The sequence below is a fragment of the Pituophis catenifer genome, unplaced genomic scaffold, assembly GCF_029215685.1.
Source record: "Pituophis catenifer annectens isolate HBS135680 unplaced genomic scaffold, rPitCat1.0.hap2 SCAF_3, whole genome shotgun sequence".
Lineage (NCBI taxonomy): Eukaryota > Metazoa > Chordata > Lepidosauria > Squamata > Colubridae > Pituophis > Pituophis catenifer.
Genome location: NW_027256883.1, coordinates 201,702,264 through 201,722,789, shown reverse-complemented (window position 1 = coordinate 201,722,789; position 20,526 = coordinate 201,702,264). Strand labels below are relative to the sequence as shown.

The 20,526-nt window shown below is 38.0% G+C and overlaps 1 protein-coding gene across 1 annotated transcript in view; it reads left to right on the top strand.

The window, feature by feature from the left end:
• The window catches only part of LOC139315454 (piezo-type mechanosensitive ion channel component 2-like), a 74,160-nt gene that overhangs the window by 33,334 nt on the left and 20,300 nt on the right, over positions 1–20,526 (top strand). The window contains exons 23-40 of the mRNA XM_070941768.1: positions 300–465; positions 993–1,236; positions 2,033–2,129; positions 4,497–4,659; positions 5,702–5,791; positions 6,606–6,697; positions 7,501–7,572; positions 8,185–8,300; positions 8,561–8,690; positions 8,959–9,030; positions 10,635–10,801; positions 11,428–11,594; positions 13,178–13,420; positions 14,080–14,338; positions 14,908–15,096; positions 16,026–16,182; positions 16,350–16,461; positions 19,482–19,629. Of these exons, the coding sequence (XP_070797869.1) occupies positions 300–465; positions 993–1,236; positions 2,033–2,129; positions 4,497–4,659; positions 5,702–5,791; positions 6,606–6,697; positions 7,501–7,572; positions 8,185–8,300; positions 8,561–8,690; positions 8,959–9,030; positions 10,635–10,801; positions 11,428–11,594; positions 13,178–13,420; positions 14,080–14,338; positions 14,908–15,096; positions 16,026–16,182; positions 16,350–16,461; positions 19,482–19,629 (2,684 nt within the window). The remainder of the gene's footprint in view (positions 1–299; positions 466–992; positions 1,237–2,032; positions 2,130–4,496; positions 4,660–5,701; positions 5,792–6,605; positions 6,698–7,500; positions 7,573–8,184; positions 8,301–8,560; positions 8,691–8,958; positions 9,031–10,634; positions 10,802–11,427; positions 11,595–13,177; positions 13,421–14,079; positions 14,339–14,907; positions 15,097–16,025; positions 16,183–16,349; positions 16,462–19,481; positions 19,630–20,526) is intronic.

Here is a 20,526-nt window from a genome sequence, read left to right as displayed (position 1 = left end):
GTAAAATTAGTTTTGCTTCTTCTGGCTGACTTGTACAAGTCAAGCAGCTGGTAGCAGTGAAAACAGCAGAGCTGCCTCTAAAATTCATTGTTGCAGGTTTGCTGCACTGCTGCATTGTTTTTTAGTGTTACGGAACATGGCCCTTTCTGTAATTGATAGCAAGATGACATTTTTATATGACTGTTTATTTATACACACAGATACTAAAAGGCATCTTGGAGAAACATGTTATGGTAAGAAGGTAAAGTTGAAACCATCTTCCAGATTTTTTAAAAAATATCTTTCTTTCCTTATGGCAGATGATTTCCTTCTTCTGCTTTTTGCTTCCTTCCAATGGCAAGTTTTTGAAGATGAGGATCAGCCTGTAGTCAGGCTGCAAGCTGGAGATAACTCAGAGATTAATCAAGATTTGGGCCCAGCAGGTCTCAGTGAATTCAGTCGGGTACCAAACTTTATCCATTGCAGGTAAGAAATAAAGGAAAACATGTTTATGTTTGGGTTTTCTCCAGAAGCAGACCAACTTCATGATATACTGTCCTCTAGATATGTAGGATTAAAGCTCTCATAATACCTAGCTGGTACAACTATTGAAATCTGGGACTGCTTCTTAATATAATGTGGAATTTTTTCAGGTACTGATAGCAGCTGTGATTTCCAAATTCTCCACCCCCAACAGCAGTGCCAGCTCAAGGTATATAGTGCCACACATTAAATGATGGTGCCACCACCTGCTAATGTGCAGGTTTTCATTTTTAGAATAATTTGGAAGAAATGGCATCATTGGTAGCTCCTAGAGACCTTATGTCAATGTCTACTTGGCCTTAGCCTGACTCTACCCAAAAGGCCATAGTTATAAAAAAAATGGCTTTATACAGTGGGTGAATTCAGTCAGCACATTATGTAGAACCTATAGCCAATTCTGTCTTTGATTCCCTTGTTACTATGCAATCTAGTTTCTATTAATTCTATTCTCATGATTTTCTTCTGAACAGATCTTATTTGGATCTGATGAAAGTGCTTATATTCAAGTACTTTTTCTGGATTGCCCTTTGCCTAATTTGTGTGACTGCAACAGCCAGGATCAACATCTTCTGTATGGGCTACTTTGTTGCCTGCTTCTACTTTATGCACTTTGGACAAAGCCTTCATCTGAAGCCCCTCAGAGACATTCTTAGACCATGGGACTACGTGATTGCTTACACTACTTTGGTTATAACAGTAAAGAATCTTCTTGCTGTATGTAGTGGGTTAATGTTTGTGATCAGCTGGGTGAGACTGGGCAAAAGTATTTATTGTAAACTGCCTCAGAAAAAGAGCTATTCTACATTTATTTCTAATGGTTCTTTAATTGGATGAAAGAAGATTTGTTTATTTGTTTTGAAATGGTCATTCAAAATAAAAAACAGTGCTGTGAATTTCTCATGTTTTTGCTCTTTTTAGATATGAAGTAGATATGGGGGTCCAATTATTTTGGCATATAAATTGATTTTCAGAGATCTGCAACCTCCATAGCTTCTTATATTTAAATCTTAAAGGAATTTGATTTGATCCCAAGGCATTTTCTTAAGGAATTTTTCACATTGGGTATCTTTGAAATTGAGAAGTTAGGGTGGCTAAGAAAACTTGAGAATGGTGGAAAGTTATGCAGCAGAAACAACAGATAGCAATTCCAAAATTAACTAGGCTTCAAAATACCAAGAAGAGAAATTTAAAGGAAATTCTCAAGCATTCTAAGAATAGAATAAGGTAGAAAATAAGTTTGAGTTTCTTTTTAGTGTGAGAAATGTCAATATTTTGGCATAGAACATTGTTATTTTCATTGGGAAATAAGACATGTCAGACACTGCTCATAATTCCTAAACGGATGCAGCACAACTGGTTGCAGAAGTTGGGATTATGCAGCTTCCAACATGCTTTTTCAAAATCTAAAAGAGAAATTCATGATAGGTGGTTATTCCTGATAACTGATAAAAGATCTGGAGCCCTAATCCCTGCTAAATTATTCTTTTTCTTCCATTCTTTTTTTCTACAGGTTGGAGCATGTGCATACCTTAATAAATTACAAATAAATTACTGTTGGCTAATTCAGACATTTGCTATGTATTGCACAATACCAGGATATGAAATAGGTAAGTGGGAAGCAATTCCATAGAAAGAGAGTCTTTATATTATAAGGCATCCCAAATGTTCTTTAAAGAAAATTATAGATCTTTACTTCCTGAGTTTGTGTGTGTTAAACTGTAAGACTAGGAGTGGAGAGATTCAAGTTCTAGTCCTCCTTTGGGCAGAAAAGCCAAATGAGTGGGGCATTTCCCTCAGCCTGGGACTAGAAAGTCAAAATAATCTTTCTACTGACCTGCACTGGACCTGGATAGTAGATTATGGTCCTTCAGTGTAGTGATCTTCATTCTACAATACACTGGAGATACAAAGCAACCACTTCACAAATGCATGGCACAACTTAGGAGAAAAAAAACATCAGGACAGAATTCAACAGTCCATCTGCATTTGAGAGACAAAGGCCACACTTTTGAAGACAGCAAAGTCCACATTCTTGTCAGAAAGGACCACTGGTTTGAAAGAGGGGTCAAAGAGGCATCTACATTAAAATTGAACAGCCCTCTCTCAACAGAGAAGATGTGAAGTTTCCGAAAGATGCCCTAATTAATTCATGAGCCATGAGCCAAACTTCAAGAGAAATACAGTCATTTATTAGGAGCACCATTTCAGCAATATTTGCATGCAGTTAGAACTAATCCCACGTAGATTTACGTTCCCCTATGACCCTGTCTCTCCCCTCCTCCCTGGCCATGTCATAAATCACATTCTCCAATTAACCACTTTGCCTGGCTGTGAAACCCAACATCCTTCTTCTGATTGCGGTAAGAAAGCATCTATGGAATGCAGCTTCAGTTATGGAAATCAATCAGCTCTATCAGTTCTCCCTCCCTCTTGCTCATGGCAACTTGAAAGCTTTGCAAGTTGACATAAGGAGGAATACGACACCACCTATCACAGTGATGGCTAACTTTTTTCTCATTACGTGCTAAAAGTGCATACATGCGTGCATGCAACAGCACATGTGCGTGCCAACACCCATAATGCAATGCGGGCCCCTGTGCATGCACGCATGCCCCCCCACTCCACCCCACGCATGCGCACATGACCCCCCGTTTTTGGCCTAGCAGGCTTATTTTTTCTTTCTCCAATCTTCCCACTTGTATGTGTATATGTCACCACAGGCATCCATGTATATATATGGATAAGTACCACAAGTAACTGAAAAGAATATAAAAAGTTGCATTTGGGGAAGAAGCTTAATAGTAGAATGGTTGATTTCCATGCAAAAGATCTTAAACTCAATTGCTTCTGAGTTCTTGGTAAAACCTTAAAAAGCAGTGGCCAGTCACAGTAGGTAATGTGAGGGCAGCCAGACAAGAACTCTTTATCAGATAATTATTCTGAAAGTAGTTGCCTGTACTCATTCATCTGTTGGGCTCTTTCAAGAGTTGCAGACTGATACAAATGGCTGAAAACTTCACTGGTACATTAAATTATGAGAGCCTTCATAACTAGTAATGTAGATCTGCTATACAAGATTCAACTGATTTTTATAAATATGTTCTATAGATTCAGGAGATTCATGTTGCCTAAGCAGGAAAGCAAGTTCTTGAACTCAGATCAAAAAGATTCTGTAGCTAATCTTGAAAAGCTAATGAATGTTGGGAGCCTACCAAGGATGAATAAGAGACTACCAAGAACTCCCAAGTCTTTAGAGTAGATTGGAAATTGAAAAATATATCCTGAAAGAAAACAATAGTAAACCTTTTCTGTATCATTACCAAGAAAATAGCAACTTTATGTTTATCAGTAATAAAGCTTAACTAAAAGGACACTGTCCCTTGAATAAAACGTATGGAAGATGATAGCTTGGATTATTTCTGTGCAAAAATATCTTCTCTGTTGAGGGTTAGAGTTACTTAACAATAGGACACATTTTAAGTTTTGTAGAATTTTATCCATAGAATGTGATAGAGAAGCCGTAATGTATTTATTTGTTTTATTTTGTGGATAAAATAAATAAATAAAAGAGTAAACATAGTTTGTAACTTGTTTTCTTTTGAAGAACTAAATTTATCCTTGCTAACTCTGAAAAACAAAGTTTCATTCATGGTCTCCACAATATTCACATTATATTGCATAAAATGCAAATTGTATACATCTGTTAATATTAACAACAACAACAACAACAACAACAACAACAACATGAGTCTTCCTGTAGGGCAGGGCTGTCAAACTTGTGGCCCGCAGGTGGGATGTGTCACGTGCTGGCCATGTCCACGACCCATTTAGCGAAGGGGGGAAAAGTCCCAATACGTCATGTGACTCCACCATGATGATGCGAGTTTGACACCCCTGCTGTAGGGAAACTGGATGATCTACATTTCCAACTTACCACCTAGAAAAACAAGTTTGCATATATTGTTTCTGCACAGATCCACCTAATAATGAGATATGTGAATTGTCCAAGGATGAAGCAGGAATCCTGTGGGATGCAGTATGTTTCATATTCTTACTGATTCAGAGAAGAGTTTTTATGAGCCACTATTATCTCTATATTGTGACTGATCGCCAGGCTACAGATTTATTAGCCTCCAGGTATTTATCAACAATATCTGAATTTACAACAATATTGCATTTGATTATTGTAAGTGGAGATGAAAACAAGGCTAAAAATGGATGATTAACTGATGTAACTAACATCTAGGCAGATAACTGACATGGAACAAAGTGGGATATTTGCATCTAGTGCCCTGAAAATTTTAACATTGCTTAGAGTTCTTCTCCATTTCCCAGTTTAAGCTTTTCTTGAACTTACTAGAGAAATTGGTGACTATGTCACTCTTATCACATGACACATTTAAAACCACTGCAGGATTGAGCAAGGATTGTGGTGATTTTTCAGACCAACATAATCCAATTAATATGGATTACCTATTCAAGTTTCCTGGGCAAATGTGGTTCCTAAAATCATGAAATCATTCCCACAATTTCTAAAAAAAGGAATAGCTTTTTAAAGAAGTGTGACTAATCATAATGTATCATTTTTTTCAAGTTATAGCTTTCCTGATTAGGTTTTGATTTGTTTATATTTTTCAGCACTGTTGGTTGCTAATATGTTGTATTTCCAGATGTGACGTAAGGGAAAATAATTCTCCAACCATGAATTTCACTGCACATATTTAATTAGGTTATTATGCATAAAGGGAACTATCACGTTTATGATCCTTAGAAAATAATATTCTGATGTTTTGGAAAATTTAAGTTTTTATAAATGCAGTTGTCTAATAAATTGCTGATTATTAATGGAGTCTGATTTTTTAAATTGGTTGGCATACATATGTACATAAATGGCTTGATTTATAATTTTTTTCTGCCTGAAATATACTTAATTAAATTTTAAAATTGCTTTTTCAACCTATTCACAATATATATCTGTTTGGAGACAGTACACATCTGAATATTATCAATACAGCAGTCTGTGAGCTTCATGGGTTTCCTACAAAGGCAGCTTGCTCGCTACCATTCTAATACAGAAAAAAAAGTAAATTAGATAAATTAGATAAATTGGATAAATTAGATCCTTGATCTACCAAAGCACAGTTTTGGAAATATTGTTCCAACTTGTTTTTCAAAACAGGGCAGCTGAGATGTTTGAGTTGAAGCTGAAAAAAAAGGTGACTTCTCGGATGGAAGAAAATAGAAAATCAATGGAAATCATGAAAAAGCAGTAAGTTTCTTCATTCAGTTGCAGCAGCATCAAAAAAAAAACAAAACAACAACCTAGGAAATATGAGAAATCTATTTTCTTCTGAGGTGTTCAGTTGGGAAAGGCAGTAAAGATGGATCTTCAGCTTAAAGGCCAAAAGTTTCAGTTTAGTATGTCAATATCATTAATGTCACCCATGTATGCTGAATAGCTTTCAATCAGATTGTTCTTTGTGACCAGAAGTATTGGATATATATTTTGTCTTTCTTTACTAAATTTTGTTTTTGTGGCAGCTTTTCTTCAGCTGTAGCATATACTGTAGTTATCACATACAATATATTCATGAGATAAAGTCTGTGAAATTTGAGACAATTTACAAATAAAAATACATATTTATTATTGTATTTGGTAGTCCAAAGAAGTCTGCATATCTAAATCCATATCATAATTACAAAAAATACTTACAGCTAGTGTGAGTTAAAATGCTCCCCCCCGCACCCCCCCTCTTCTCAGTGAAAGGATCTTGATATATGTAAATATGCTAAATGGAAATTATGGCCCTTGATAGCACTTGTCTGAAAATGTGGAAGTGTGGTCCATATTATTAGGAAAAGAAATAAGCTTAAATTTCAGACATCTTGTACTTTAGGCTTCATTGGAAGAATGATGCCTAAATTCTACATTGGCAAGCAAGAGAAGGCAACAAAAGAAAGAAAGGAGGGAAATCATAATACTAGCATAGTCTTTTTAAAAAAACTCAGTTATATTGGAATAAAAGTATCCTTGACTTTTTTTGGAGGCAGGAAATCATCTGTTCTTTTGTGATTTTTTTTAGAATAGACCTGATTAAACCAAAATTTAAAAACCAAAGCTCCTGCAAAGTACTAGAAACAGAGTCTGATCAGAAATTGGAAGAGGAGGATCCAGGTAAAAAACCTCATTTTCCCCCCACAAAACATCTAAAACTTATTGCTTAGAAAATTTTGAATATCCCAGACATTTGGCAACCTTCTGACAAGTAAAGTCAATGGGGAAATCTGATCCACTTAACAACCGCATTATTAACTTAACAACTGTGATGATTCATTTAATGGCAAGAAAAGTCATAAAATGAGGCAAAACTCACTTAACACATGTCTCACTTAGCAACATAAAAGAAAATAGAAAATCAATGGAAATCATGAAAAAGCAGTAAGTTTCTTCATTCAGTTGCAGCATTATCAAAAAACACACCTAGGAAATATGACTAATCTATTTTCTTCTGAGGTGCTCAGTTGGGAAAGGCGGTAAAGATGGATCTTCAGCTTAAAGGCAAAAAGTTTCAGTTTAGTATGTCAATATCTTTAATGTCACCCACATAGGCTGGATAGCTTTCAGTCAGATTGTTCTTTGTGACTAGAAGTATTGGATAGAATTTTGTCTTTCTTTCCTAAATTTCTGTTTATCTTGAAAAGAAATGACACTAAAATTACATGGATATTTTGGTAATTATGACACTCTCAAATTCTGCTGTTGCTGCTATGACTGTATTAGCCAGAATGTTTGTGTGACAAGGTCATTTGCACTTCATCACTTGCCTCTTGACCCTATGGATGCCCATGCATGGTCATGAAGTCTGCGAATTCTGGGAACTCCAACCAACATATCTGGAGAGTGACAGGTTGGGTAACGTTTCTCTATTTTTTCTTAAGGCACTTTTTACTGAGTAATTCTTTTTGTCTTTTCTGCAGGAGATGATACCAGCAAGATGGAAAAAGAGAATAAAAAGAATTGGTGGCATCCATGGATGACACAAAATTCAGGTACGTTACCTGTGTTTACTAAGAAAAGGCCTATTTACTTGGTGCCACCTTTGAAGAGGGGCATCTTCTTTTCAACTTGTCCTCTTTGGTTTGTTTGATGTTTATGCTGTAAATAATTATTGCTAGGCTTGGAAAAGCATGAACAATCAGTTAAATCAGTTGGTTAAAAACATTTTGGCAGATCAGAGAGATGTATTTGATTCAATAGTCTAATTTTTTTAAAAAAATGTTTGTAATGCAAAGGACTTACAAAAAATATAGGTGTCATCTTCAGGTACTGCATATAGCTCTCTTTTATGCAAGTACAGTAGCTTAACAGTGAAATGTTTGGCTAAACAATTATAGTTTTCCTTCTTTTCTACCTAATTTTCTTCTAATGGGTTGAGCTACAATTGGCTTGAATAGAGGGGAGCTGAAGTTAATTCCATCTGCAGGACACCAGGTTAGATAAAAAGCTGTTTTAATTGGTTTTAGTATTTGCAAGTAAGTAATGTGGCAACGGAACTGCAATCTTTGAGAAACAGAAAACTTGGCTGAAAAATCTGAGTTTTATCCATGTGGCATATAATTCCATAAGAGTTTTTTAATACCTGGATTTCCTGTCAATTTCAGTGGTTCGAATTAGGAGCTATTGCCTTTTTGATACAGATAGTGAAGATGAAGAAGAAGAAAATGAACACTCTGAAAAGAACAAAAAAGAATTCTTTAAAAAGAAAACGGCATGGCAGGTGTGACCAATTTCTGAAGGGGAAAAAATGTGCTGGGGAAGTGACTGAGAGCTAATGGAAATGGCACATAGGCATGTAGTTATTTTTAAATGGTAGGCAAAACTATTCATTCAGGCTTTGCAAACTTTCCAGCTGACTTCTGACAAGCAAAGTCAATGGGGAAGTCAGATTCACTTAACTGTGAATCTTACTTAACAACTGCAGTGATTCACTTAACAACTGCCTCATGTCTTATTGCTCAATAAGATTCTCTTTTGCAGCTTGCATATGAAGCCTGGATGAGCAATGCAAAATCAGCTCTAAATAACAGAGAGCAAGATGAAATTAGAAGTCAAAGAAATAAAAAGGAGGAGGAAAGGAAAAATGAGCAATTGCCAGGGGTTGAAAGAGGTAGGAGTACTTATACACATGCTGTTATTTTCACTAGGTTATACCATGATTGGTTAGAAGTGGAAAATACTATATTTTAAATCATCCCTCACCTCTTATTAATATAATTTGAAAACTTTTCCACTTAAAAATGAATGTATATTCTTGTTGATAGAAATGTGGAAACCTCAATATAAGGTTGGTCCCTTCATCAAGGGCATTGGCCTGAGTCATAATTCTGGGATGCTGTTTTGATTTTTTTAGTTTTAGTTTTGTTTTGTGTGCTTAGCTAATGTCAGTTTGGAATCCTCTGATGAAAATATAGAGATACTGGCTTCTGAAGAGGACTTGGATAAGTCAGGTAATTAATTCCATTGTACAGAAATCATTAAGATACAAATTAATGAGTCAATCATCTCTCTCTCATGTAAGTCACAGGAAACCTTTAACTCAGGTTTCCAGTCTTGGAAGGGTGACAAGAAGGCCGTGTCATCAAAGGTGATGGGGCATGAAGCAGGGGAATCCACCAATGAGGATCTGTACTAATTACAGTTGGGACAGGACACCTGGCCATTATTCTGTCTAATTTGGGATTTCTTAAGATGTTTTCATTTCCAGTTTATGCATGGGAGTCAAGCAGCCAAGGGCTACAGTGTACAAATGTCCTGCAAATTAAATTTTAATGGGTTTAATTCCATGATGGTGATGATGGTGACATTGAAGGGACCGATTCTACATTAAATTTTGAGTCAATAAGTTCCAGCTTACCATATCTACCAAGAATAATCATGCCTTTCTGATAGCAGTTTCTATTTCATTATTATTTCATGTGGCTCCAACTTTATTATCTTGTTAATATTATATTGCAGGTATAATGGTTTTGGGATTTTAACTGTGATCAAGTAGATGTAATAAAATATAAAACAAATATCTCCATATCACCATGAATATCTCCATATCTCCATGGATATCACATTAAATGCATTTTTGCACTTTGCAACAGTTGATAGCAATTATTAAAATCATAAGCAAGAAAGATATTTAACTCTTTCTCCTCCTGGTGAACTCTCCCGGTGAATTTAGGAAAATCTCTTTGTACAAGAAGGATTTCTGGAGTATTGGGAGAAAAACACAGTGACACAGTGGTGAAATCCACATTTTTTTACTACCGGTTCTGTGGGCATGGTTTGGTGGGCATGGGTGTGGTTTGGTGGGCATGGCAGTGCAAAATCTCCATTCCCACCACACTCCAGGGGAAGAATACTGCAAAATCCCCATTCCCTCCCTACTCTGGGGCCAGCCAGAGGTGGTATTTGCCGGTTCTCTGAACTACTCAAATTTTCTGCTATTGGTTCTCCGAACTACTCAAAATTTCCGCTACTGGTTCTCCAGAACCTGTCAGAACCTGCTGGATTTCACCCCTGCAGTGACAGTTTTACAGTACTTTCTCCCAAAGTATGTATCAACTTCAGAGAAAGGGTTTTCTTAAGGAATGTAGCAGGATAAGATACTCGGATAAATTTTCCTCTCTCTGTAGCTCCACCAGATTAATTAATACTATTTGCATTTTGAAAATCTGAATGTTAAAGAGAAAGATACATTTGATATCACTTCTAAAGTAACTTTCAAATAGCTATATAACTGAAAGTATACCAATGCCAATGAATTTATGGTATCTGTTAGACGACAAATAAAACAGATCATAACATGAATATACAAAATACAGAATAAACTAAGCAAATAAATGTCACTGAAATACAGACAGATGCTGTCACTGTTAGAGATTGAAACATTTTCTATATGTGTATGAGTATTTGTGAGAGCAAAATTAGTGAAGCAGTTTTTATAACTATAATATGAGGATTACGTCCCAAGCCTTGCAGATTCCTAAAGAGTCTTCAGAATTGGAATGATGTTGGGCTGTCAGTTTTTCTCATAGTAAGATGCTTGTTCTCTTCACAACAGAAAGTATTGTGCAAAGAATAATCAACATTATTAAGCTTATCTCCATCTTGATGTCTGCATTGAAGGATGATATTATAGAAGCCCTTAATTCCCTCATTAAAGATAATTTGGACATTGCTGATGCATTGAGAATCAAAAAATATATTCTTTCGCAACAGATGAACAAGGTAAGATTTCTGGATTTTGAAGTACCATAGCTTACATTCAGTTTATAGAGGCATTGTATTTTAGTTGCAATTTTAATTTAAGAAATTGGATTTGAATTTTATTATTTTTACTTTGCTTAGTTGTATTGTTGCTAGTTGATGTCAACTCATGGTGGCTTTGTAGATAGTTGTCCTGAATTGAATTTGGTGTCCAGTCAGATGGCCAATCATTGCTGGAGTGAGTGCTTTCAGACTGCTAGGGTGAATTCAGCAACTATAAATGTAGAATTCATGGGACATTGTGTTGGGATCTATGGTTGGAAATATATGGTGTTGTGCAATTAGTTTAATTTATTACGTTTTTACTTAAAATTATCAGGAATAATATAGGCAGCCATATGCATTTCTCAATGTACATTGTAGGCAATGCTAGTTAGCATTGACTAACTACTAATTTCTACTAAAGACAGTAGAATGTGTTGAGGAGCTTTTCTCTTCACCTATGACTTTCTCCATTTCATATAACATGTCAATTCCAGATAATACTATTTTCTTTTGAGCTTTCATGGACCAAAGCAATTCCATTTAATTTTCCTTTACTGCTCTCTTTCCACCCAACTAATTGTGCTCTGGATTATTTTCTAAAGGGAAATGAAGTTTCAGCAGATATGGTTCTACAACATTACAGATTTGGGAATAATCAGCCAGTTTATGGAGAATATAAAGCCAAAGTAATAGAAACTGAGGAAAGCCAAGGCAAGGTATCTGAATCTCCACCAACTGGGAATACTGAGCCTTTATCTGTGCAACTCAGGTAAGAAGTAATTGCCTGCCACAAGGTGGAAACCTCCAGTATTTTTTTTTCAGGTTCTTGTAATGTTCTTATACAGTAGCAAATATATTGTGATGTTGAGGAACAAATATAACATATATTTGAATCTGTAGTATTTCTTTTGCCCATTAAAAATCAATGGAACATAACCACAAAGGCATTATCTCAGCTTTTATCTTTGACCCTTTAAAGCAGTATTTGTCAACCTCAGCCGCTTTAAGATGTATGGACTTCCAATTCCTAGAATTCCATAGACAGCATTCTACTTGACAATTCTGGGAGTTGAAGTTCACACATCTTAAAGTTGCCAAGGTTGAGGAATGCTATCTTTAAAGCAAAGAGTGCTGGCAGTCTTCACACTGCAGGTGCAGGGGAAGGAGAGCTGAAGTGGTAATGGAAACCTTCAAAGGTGGCTGCCTTTCCAGATAACATGGCTGTTTAAGATCAGTTTGGTCTTGGATGGCAGATGTTGCTTCTACCAACATATAAAAGGTGTATGCAAGAAAATCCTTTTGACGGAAAAGGAGGATGCAGACCTGGACAGCTGTGGTGCACCAAAATTACATCAAAATGATGAAATGCACACTGTGATATCATGCTGCACATCCCTCCATTGCATATTTACATCCTTTGTACATGTTGATGCAAGTAGAAACATTGTGAGTTTTGCAACATGGCAGTATGTTTCATCACAGCCATTTTTCTTGGCTCTTCCCCCAAGCACTAGGATAGGGAGAAGTCAGATTTGGAAGGAGCAGCATTGGCTGCATAATAGAAGAGTGGTTTTGATGCCAGGTTTATCTTTTCGTGTTATTGTTTGTTTGTTTTTCTTTTATTGTTTGTTTTTCTTACATAATGGTTGTAAACTGTTCAGAACTGTGTTTTTAGGATATGTCAGCCACAAGAGTTTGAAATAAACAAACAAACAAACAAACAAACAAACAAGCAGGAGGATTTCTACACTGGGCAGGTCACAACCAGATGATCTCCAAAAGCACTGGACAGTGAGGTTGACTAGATGATCTCAAATATCCTTTACAAAGATATGATTTTATGATGTGACTCCCACACAGAAACATCTGTGCAGACAAAAAATGAACACAAAACCCACTTTCCCATTTTTTGGTGCTTTGCTTTTTTAGATTTTTCAACTTGGCTTTGAACAAAGAGGATATTCATTACATTTTTATCTTTTAAAACAAGATTAAATAATCTGTTACCCATTGACCAAATGTGTGGTCTCTCTCAGCCTAAATACTGGGTGGTAAAACACAAATTTTTGATGGTGAGATCTTTACTTTGGAGACCAAATATGGAATTTCTGAACAAAGAAGTATTGTCTGCCATCATTCTAACAGAGGACTTAAATGTCCATAGTTATCAAGAAGCTTGTTTCCATTGATTTTTGTTTTGCACAAATCCCTGATGGTAAAAATAGTTCAGAAGTGAAGGATAATGAATTGTTTTTAATAGCTCTTTGGAAGAAGAGCCATTGTGAAAATGCCTCTCAGTCTTGGAGTTACTAAAAGACTTCTGGGCAATTTTTTAATGTCTTTCAAAATCAGGAGATCCAGTGAAACTGACAAAGATGTAATGGAGACTGAGAATATAGAAGGGGGAAATGAAAAAGCAGCTCTCTCCCAAGGATTCACTCTGATCACTTCCTGTGCAGAACCTGACGTTCTTTCCAACTCTCCATCAGAAATTCAAGAGTCTGCAGATTCCTTGTTCACTAGAAGTCCAAAAGCCAACAAGCCATTAGATGAAATATCTACTATGATGACAACCAGTGAGCTGGTGCTTAACAGGCAAGCATATTCTATTATGCTTTTATTAAAACTGTCTTCTGACCTCACTTTGCTTTCGAAGAGCATGAATTCAAGGTTGCAAAATCCTTAGGTCCATAATATTTCAGTGAGTGCATCTTGTTCACTGTTCTGACATAACCCAGAGCAGACATCTCAAAGCTCCATTGTGTTCTCCAACACACTGGGTGAAATGCTGAGATTCACAATCCCACATTTGGATGACTTCAACTGTGGTAGGCTGACCTACTAGTTTAACAATCCCCAGTGGGGGGAAAAATGAAAGAGATGTTCATGATGAACTGTATCTAAAGTTCAGGATATCATTTATTCTAGAATATATTTATGCTGGTATATATTATTTTAGTTACAATTATTAATTGTGAGCTAGTTTGGTCTAGTGGTTAAGGAACCAGGCTGGAAACTAGAGACTGTGAATTGTCCTGCCTTAGGCATGAAGACCATCTGGATGATTTTTTCTCAGCCCATAATGTTAGCCTCATGCAACAAAGTAGTTGGTTAATTCTTGTCACAACCAATGGATTAATATTTAGTTGATCCAAAAATAGGACCCTGCACCTAGGGGAAAATGCTAAGAAGGGGAAATAAGTTACTGTAGTTAATGACATTTCTTTTGTGTTTTTTCCTTAAATATGGTCTAGCATTCTTCATGACAATGAGCTGGAGCAGTCAGATAAATTTTACCAGTGCCTTCCTTTTCCCTTGAAGCTGGGAATTGCTTTGTACCATGTTATGGTCTCTACATCAGAAATGCTTTGTTATTTTGTTATCATTGTCAACCACATGGTTTCTGCTTCCATTCTTTCTTTGGTTCTCTCCATTTTGATATTCCTGTGGCCTATGTTGTCCAGTCCAAGGCCTACTAAATTCTTCTGGATGACAGCAATCATTTACACTGAGGTAAGTGTTCAGTAGCTGCTGCATTTAGTTGCTGTACTCTTCTCTGTATATCATTTTCACTCCCCTTTGAGCTTCAATGAAATAAAGAACTGACTAGGTACTAAGAGGTCTCAAGCCTACCTGTGAATCTTAGTCTCTGACTTGGAAGCAACTACTGGTCACATTGGAAAGAAAGAAAACTAGAACAGAACATGGTACAAAGTCTCAAACAAAAAGGAGGAAAACAGGACTTCTTGTTAGCATCTTCCAACACAGGCCTTTGAATAAATGGTGATTTGTATCTGGAATATATGTCCTCCTGCTAATTATCCTGGGAAAACACATGGATAAGAGTGAAAAACAGTTATTTCAGCTGAATCCTACAAGATAAATTTTAATATTGTCTCACAGTTTCTATTGACTTTCTCCTTTGAAAAGATGTTCATTAAATAAGCAGGATAAAAATACGAAGCCTGTGTTGTAGAACAGATCACTACCCCCACTTTAGCACTGCTCACTGTTTTAGAAATCTTGAAGAATTATCATTTTATAATAATAGTAAATCTACATATGTTTTCTTCTTCTGCCAGATAATGATTGTGATCAAATGTATTTCCCAGTTTGGATTCTTTCCTTGGTCTTCTAAGATATATTGCAGTATCAGTGCAGAAGCACCATTTGCCTTGCCAAATATAATTGGGATTGAGAAGAAAGATGGATATGCACAGATGGATCTGGTGCAGCTCCTAGCCTTGTTCTTGCACAGGTACATCTTGAAGGTACTGCAAACTATCCTTAATAAGGAAGAAAGACTTTAATCCTCCTTTTCAAGCATGGATTTGTTAACATGTCGTATAGCGGATGTTTATGACAACATCAGAAGAGTCCTGTAAATCAAAAACCTATCTAGTCTAGTAACTTGTCCCTACGATGATTTTGATCATCTATGGTGATCGGTGACTTTTCTGTAGTGATCAACCATGTCCAACCAGAAGAACATTGATACAATAGAGAGTGACACTCATGTTTTCTAGCAGATGGAAATGTCATTGCAAATATATTACCTTTGAAACTGCAGCTAATATAGAACTATCAGACCCATTGGCAGCCTTATGCTCTATTAATTTCTTTAATTTCCCAGGTTCTGGAAACAAATAATTGTATAGTTTGGCCAAACATTTTGTAACAAAACATTTATTTTGGTCCGTCCTGAATAGCCAGTTGTTTTGTACTATCATTGAGAAAGAGAGATGTTCCTTGCTCTGGATATTCTTCATACTGTAGAATATAATAATTCTTTACACCTTTCTTTCTTTTCCCAATTATTTTCTTTTTTCAACTAAAATCTCTCAAGCTGTAATTTTTAATACAAGACTCCTCCAGCTATATGACTGAAGTTTCCCTAATTCTACAATAACTTGTCATAGAGCAAATGAAGCAGTCAATGTTATGGTCATAATATTGAAAGGATCATCTCTTCAAATGTTTTTCTCTCCTAAAGCATCAATCTGAGTTCCCTCAAATACTGAAATTTTGGTGGTTACTTGACAGCCAACTTTCTTCATGAAAGCTCCAATTATTTTTCCTGCTCTGTGTTCTGACATGTATGGGAATTATGCATGTATAAACCCAGCATTCTTTTTCACTTCTTTTAAATGTGGTTAAAGATTCCCACATGCAATAACTTTCACTTTGCTTTATCCCACAGTGTCAAGGTCTCTGGGATTCTAAAATACTAGATCCTAAGCAAAAGGACATGACCAAGAAATCTAAGAAGAAAGATTGCAAAGGTCATTCGAAAGAACATCAGTCTAGCTCAGAAGGATGGCATCTCTCTAGGAACATTTTTAAGAGGGCTAATAGAGGTAGATAAATGCAAATATGTGGACAAAATATTCTTGCTATGAGAACCCTCCTGATCAGCAGGAAGAGTAAAAATAAAAACTATACTAATCAAAGAAGAGCTGGAGAATTGAACATTTTATTGCTGGAGTGGGAGAAGCTAATGACTGTTTTCCTTTCCTTTTGACAGACAAACCTCTGAAAGAAGCCCAGAAGACATGCAGCTTTTTCAGAAAACCTCCATCTGGCAAGAAGAGACATTCTAAAGAAACGATAAACCAGAAGATACTTAAGACAAAAATGTAAATGGAGGGTTTCCTTTTATGTTTTAAGAACCTCTAAAAGAGTATTTCCTGACCTTCACAACTTTAAGTTGGGTAGACTTCAACTTCCCTCTGCTGGGGAATTCTAGGAGTTGAAATCCGCCCATCTTAAAGTTGCCAAGATTGAGAAACACTGACCTAAAAAAAGTAAGGTGTTGCAACCTGAGTTGAGTTGCAAGTAGGGCAGGGGATGGCAGGAAGAGTAGACACAAAACTTACATTGCCTGATGATCATGCCTGAAAAATGATGCTGCTACATAGAATTCTACAAGGGAGAAACATGCTACATTTGCTTTTGACTATAAAATAGTCAAGATCTTCAAGATTTTGTTTAGCTGACTTGATGATGCAAAAAACATAGCTCTGAGAGATGATCCGAGGTCAGAATGATGCAAGGAGTACTGCGCTGTTGTACTTAAGTTCTGCATGTTTTGTATGTATGTGTCACAATACAATGTGTGGACAAAAGGGGCAGAGCTTAATCACAATGGTGTGATGCTCATTTTGTCATTTACCTACTTCTGGGGATACCTCTGTGATCATGCCTTTATGAATAGACATATCAGTCAATTGCTGACAAGCAGACTCAACTTCCCTCACACACACCCTGCCCTCCAAGTTAGCCATAATAAGACTGGATGAAGTCTTTGTCGTAAAGATAGGTGATGTAAAATTGAATAATATCCTGTGGTTTGCTTTCATTTATAAATAAATAAATAAATAAATAAATAATTTTATTTCTATACCGCCCTTCTCCCGAAGGACTCAGGGCGGTGTACAGCCAATTTAAAAACACAACACACAACAATAATTAAAAATTAAAATAATTACATAGATTTGGCCGATTTAAAACCCCAAACATTTAAAATACCCCAATTAAAATTATTAAGTTGATAGCCCTGCCTGGCGGAATAACAGGGTCTTCAGTGCGCAACGAAACACTCGGAGGTCGGAGATCTTGCGTATTTCCGGGGGCAGTTCATTCCACAGGGCTGGGGCTCCCACAGAAAAGGCCCTCCCCCTGGGCGTCGCCAGCCGACATAACTTGGCTGATGGCACCCTGAGGAGACCCTCTCTGTGGGAGCGGACTGGTCGGTGGGAGGCTATTGGTGGCAGAAGACGGTCTCGAAGGTACCCGGGTCCTATGCCATGGAGCGCTTTAAAGGTGGTAACCAACACCTTGAATCGCACCCGGAAGACCACTGGGAGCCAGTGCAGCTCGCGCAGGAGGGGTGTCACGCGGGCACAACGAGTTGCGCCCATAACCACCCGCGCGGCCGCATTCTGGACCAGTTGGAGCCTCCGAGTGCTCTTCAAGGGGAGCCCCATGTAGAGAGCATTACAATAGTCCAGCCGGGAGGTGACAAGGGCATGAGTGACCGTGCGCAAGGCGTCCCGGTTCAGAAAGGGCCGCAACTGGCGGATCAGGCGAACCTGATAAAAGGCCCCCCTGGCCACGGCCGTCATATGCTCTTCTAAAGACAGCCGTGCATCCAGGAGGACACCCAGATTGCGAGCCCTCTCTGTGGGGGGCAAAGATTCACCCCCAATAGTCAGCGATGGCACCTGCTGACTATATCGGGACGCCGGCAGCCACAGCCACTCGGTCTTGGACGGGTTGAGTCTGAGCCTGTTCCTCCCCATCCAGACCCGCACGGCCTCCAGGCAGCGAGACATCACATCAAGGGCATCGTTGGGGTGGTCTGGGGTGGAGATGTACAGCTGAGTATCATCAGCGTACAGATGACACTTCACCCCAAAACCACGGATGATCTCACCCAGTGGCTTCACATAAATGTTGAACAGAAGGGGCGAGAGGACCGACCCTTGTGGCACTCCCCATGCGAGATGCCTCGAGGTCGACCTCTGCCCCCCTGCCAACACGAACTGCGAGCGGTCGGAGAGGAAGGAGGAGAACCACCGCAGAACGGTGCCCCCTATTCCTAACCCTCTTAACCGCCGCAGCATGATACCATGGTCGATGGTATCAAAAGCCGCTGAGAGATCTAATAGGACTAGGACAGAGGAGCAACCCCTGTCCCGAGCCCTCCAGAGATCATCCACCAACGCGACCAATGCCGTTTCTGTGCTGTGCCCCTGCCTGAAGCCCGACTGGCACGGGTCTAGATAGATAGCTTCATCCAGGTGCCCGGGCAGTTGTCGTGCCACCACACTCTCAACAACCTTCGCCACAAAACGAAGGTTGGAGACCGGACGGTAGTTAGCTAATTCAGCCGGGTCCAGGGAAGGCTTCTTGAGGAGGGGCCTCACCACCGCCTCTTTCAAGGCGGCGGGAAAGGCACCCTCACTCAGAGAAGCAGTTATAATCCCCTGGAGCCAGCCTCGTGTAACCTCCCGGGAGGCCAGTACCAACCAGGAGGGACACGGGTCCAATAAACATGTGGCGGCACTAATCCTACCCAGAACCCTGTCCACATCCTCGGGAGCCACAGGATCAAACTCCTCCCAGATAATATTCTCAAGGCCTGCCCCTGTCTCCTCCCCTGGACTCATCCAATCGGAGTCCAAGCCATCCCGAATCCGAGCGACTTTATCATGCAGGAATTGCACAAAATCCTCAGCGCGGCCTTGTAAGGGATCTTCCCGCACTCCCCCCCGAAGAATGATTACAATATTATGATTATAATAACTGTCTTTTCATGGTTATCTGAGTTGAGAAGTCCTAGAATGAAATCAGATATTTCAGCTTGATATCTGACCCAACCAGAAAATAATGTGCATCAGACTACTGTATGTGGGAAAGAACAGACAGAGAAAGGGGTATCTAACTCTAGAAATAGGAGGTCTTGAAAAGGATGTCCACATTTACACCACTCTTTGGGTCTAAAACCTCATCTCAATTAGCTAGCTTGTGTGTTTTCTGCACTGTCTGCTATAATGCTATCACTTTTTTCTTGAACTTTAAGCAAGGACTTTAGCTTGCTTAAATATGACTCTACTTTACACTTTGACGGATCTAGATAAACTTTTACCCCCAGTGTTCTTTGGATTTATCGGCCTATCAAGCAGTTCTTCTATGACATCACTTATCCTGAGAGCAACCCAGTCTGTGATATCTATGCTTTCATCTTCACTGCTGATGTGATTAGTTTTATTATTGCCATCTTTGGCTATGGGGCGCTTGGGGTAAGTAGCAATGTGTGTTGCTGAAATTTTATCAGAAAGGGTTTGTAGAGTATGTTTTGGTGGGTCTGGAAGAAAGTTTTTTTTCAGAATTGCTAATTTGCTAATGCTTCCATCAGTGATGAAGAAGAAATACTCATGTGCTCATGATGTGCTCAAAAGCTATTACTATTTTGCTATTACTTCAAAAATTCCAAATCCATGAATGCATTTCAAGAGCCCTGGTAGCGCAGCAGACTAAATAACACTGTTATTAACATCAGCTGCCTGCAATTACTGCAAGTTCAAATTTCACCAGGCTCAAGGTTGACTCAGCAAGAATATGTGACTTTTTATGAATGTATGAATGTTCAAGAACCAAGTTGGGGTAGTAATTTGAGTTTTCAATTATTGGACGTAGATTTAAATCCCCACTTAATTGTGGAGTTCACTAGGTGATCTTGAGCTAAGATCTGTTAACTCATGGAGTCATTGTGACTCTAATAGAGGAGAGGAGAGGAGGGAAGGGAAGGGAAAGACAATACTAGAAGAGACTACAGACTGAAGAGGATTGGACCCAAATGCTTTAAAGCAAAAAGTAAACCTGAAGATGATGAGGCATATTTGGAACTGAGTCTATGGAACATAGGAGCAATGTGGCTTCTATATGATACAATGGAAATTAGAGAAAATACTGGTTAAATAAATTTATGAACCTAGACTTGAAAATGAAATGCAAGTCTTTGTATTTAAAACTTTAAATGATTTTAAATGCCAGTCTAAAGTGTGGAACCATTATAAATATGAATATATTGATCTATTATTGTTATGGCTATTGATACTAATACATATGTCTCATACTATTCCTTTGAAATAAACAGCACTAAGCAAAGTGAAGAAATACTACATAAAAAGTTATAG